Genomic DNA, 2818 nt, shown 5'->3' on the forward strand with positions numbered 1-2818 from the left:
AGGTTGAACAGATCAACGATCCCTCTCATCCTATTGATCAGGATGGAATGGGGGAACAAAGCCCCGTCGTAGCTTCAGACTCTGCTCCAGTGGACAGGGGTAAGCCGTTAATACCCCGGTCGTTCTTAGAGGGTTGTGAGACGGAGAAGAAGAAGGAGGTCAAGAGTAAACAACCATCCTTCGCTGCAAAAACGCAACCTGCTGTGGACTTTGTGGACGTCTCAAAGCTTCCAGACCCAAGTTTGGAGGGGGAGAGACCACACATCAAGATACCGCAGGACGCCTACCTTCGAGGGCTTGACTACTGCAAGCATAGCTTAATCGGTCGCCTTAATCTTTCTAAGATCCCTATTAGAGGGTAAGGGAGATGGCTAAGCTGCTGTGGAAACCAACAAATTATCAACCCCTCTCACAGTCATCAATCCTGCAACACTCAAGCATTCAGATAACAACAAACACTTACCGTCCAAGCATCAAAAGAGTAGCCTGGGGATTGGTCCCTGGTGATACAGTGAATATCGAACCAAAAACAACTCGGAGAGCATCAATCCCAATAACCCTGAAATTGCGATCAACTACCTTGCCCACAAGGCATCCACCATGGTAGTGCCATATAGTACTCACTGTGCGACGGCAAAACTCTCCCATCAGCCGATCATTTGATTGATCAACGGGCAATGCAGGCCCCACGTATCTGAAATCTCGGCCCCCAAACCATTCCCTTCATTTGAAATCCTCCATGGAACGGCTCCTCAGTACATCACCGATCTTGCGGGTGCCATTCACACACCGCTCCACATCACCCGGATTACTAAAAGAGTTGAACCGGACAATTGGGTTAACCCTGACATCCGTAGATGCCAACCGGAGTGAACCTGCAGAGAGTGGCCCAGTAATCTTCTCCATCAGGGTGGCCACAGTGAGATACAGTGGTGAAGCTGGGTTCCGAATGAAAACAGAGCGAGCAGGGGAGGCAAAAGGTATTACATTGGAAGCTGCTTCAAGGTAAGCCCCTGAATTGGTTATGCCCACGACTTGTATCAGAGAGTGCTCCAATGGCATTGGGGGCACAATTGAGATGCCATTTCGGGGGTTATCATAGAGGAACTGTCCGACATAAGGCAAGTGATGAGCCACAGGAATTCCCCACGATGAGAGGTACGGCCTCGGTCCAATGCCACTCAGAAGCAGAAGCTGTGGGCTTCCGAGAGCCCCAGCACAGAGCATCACCTCTCCCTTTTCACGCACCGGAACCCGATAATACTCAGATAGCGTTGCTGCCAACGGGCAGCCGGCGGTGCCGCCTCCGACGATGATGTAGTCGTAGTAGTCCTCTGATGGGAAATCTGTGGCGTTGAACACAAAACAAAAATAACTCGGACCTGTAAACAGAAGAAAGATTTATCAAAACCAGGGAAAGGGTTTCCAGAAATACATAATAAACACAAGAAGAAGAGAAAGAATTAGAGGGTTATCGAATGATTACTTTGTTGAGACTGTGCTCTGGCCAAGGAAATGAGAGTGAAGATCATCAAGAACACGAGGGATTGAGAGCAAAGACAAGTGGGTTTCGCCATTGTTTGTGATGTGATCAAGAAAGCTAGGGCTTTTTGTGGGGGTGTTCTTGGAAAGGAGAATTAACAGAGAGAGAAGGAGATGGTTATTCTGTTTCTTTGGTTTTACGAATGATATTGTACGCATTGAGATTGGGTTAGAGTCATTTGGTGAATTGGGACAATGTCACTAAAACAAAAAAATTTGGTGGGCTCTCTTTGAAGAAAACGAAGTTTCAAAATTTAGCTGCGTTGGCCAGATTGAATTGGCGTTTTATTCGTAATCCTAACGCTTTATGGGCCCAAACCCTTGCTAAGAAATATTTGCATCCCGATAGCAGGCCCAAAAAGAAACCTTACTCCTTTCCACGGGGCCAGTTTTATTTAAAGGTCAGGACACCCTCCCAGCGAAATTAGTGGACTGTGCGTAATGGCAGGTCCATCCACTTCTGGTTGACAATTGACCGGCATTGGCCCTTAGGGTCTTCTTCAGCATGGGGTTCATTCATACAGCAGAGATCTTGACTCAGAGGGTAGGATATCCGCAACACTGATGGCTCTTGGGCCTTTGGAAATCTGTCGTACCCAACTTACTGAGGTTGTTTCCATCATTCTTGCTAATTCTTCTGATCCAAACGGTATGGCTCGGCTCAGGATACTTGGGCCTGGGAAGGTGCACTCTAACTGCGGGGTTTTCGATACCAAATCAAAGGGTATGAGATCGCGGCTCAAGGGAGTCTTTCTGATCTTAACACCGTCCATTGGCAATGGGTTTGGAAAGCCCAATCCACTCTTCGAACAAAATGGATTCTTTGGCTTGCTATTAGAGAGAGGCTCAGCACTCAAGATAGACTACTCTTTTATGGTACTATTAGTAGTGCTTGCTGTGTGTTCTGTGGACTCCCAATTGAAGATCATGATCACTTGTTTTTCTCTTGTTCTTTCACTGAGAGAATTTGGACCACTGTTAAGGCTAAATGCAATATACTGTGGAACCACACTTCATGGCAGGATTTTATTACGAAAGCAGCTCCCAGTTGGAAAGGAAAAAGTCTTCACTCTATAGTTTTTTGTAGAGTGTCTCTTGCAGCATATGTGTCTTCCATTTGGAGAGAAAGGAATGCAAGATCCTTCTCCAATGAGGGGTGTAATCACAATTATTAATGAAATTGTAAACAACATAAGGGGTAGATTGAGCATAATCAGAAATCAAAAGAGATCTCATCCAAATCAATGGATCCAAAGAGAGTGGCTTCTCTCTGAGG

The 2818-nt window shown here is 46.3% G+C and overlaps 1 protein-coding gene across 1 annotated transcript; it reads right to left on the bottom strand.

Moving 5' to 3' along the window:
• Positions 1 to 461: 461 nt before the first annotated feature.
• LOC122660279 ((R)-mandelonitrile lyase-like) lies at positions 462 to 1243 on the bottom strand. Its single transcript, XM_043855515.1, has one exon. The coding sequence runs from the start codon at positions 1225 to 1227 to the stop codon at positions 724 to 726; it is 504 nt and encodes a 167-aa protein (XP_043711450.1). The 5' UTR covers positions 1228 to 1243; the 3' UTR covers positions 462 to 723.
• Positions 1244 to 2818: the final 1575 nt, after the last annotated feature.

The sequence above is a fragment of the Telopea speciosissima genome, chromosome 4 (genome assembly GCF_018873765.1).
Source record: "Telopea speciosissima isolate NSW1024214 ecotype Mountain lineage chromosome 4, Tspe_v1, whole genome shotgun sequence".
NCBI classification, from domain to species: Eukaryota; Viridiplantae; Streptophyta; class Magnoliopsida; order Proteales; family Proteaceae; genus Telopea; species Telopea speciosissima.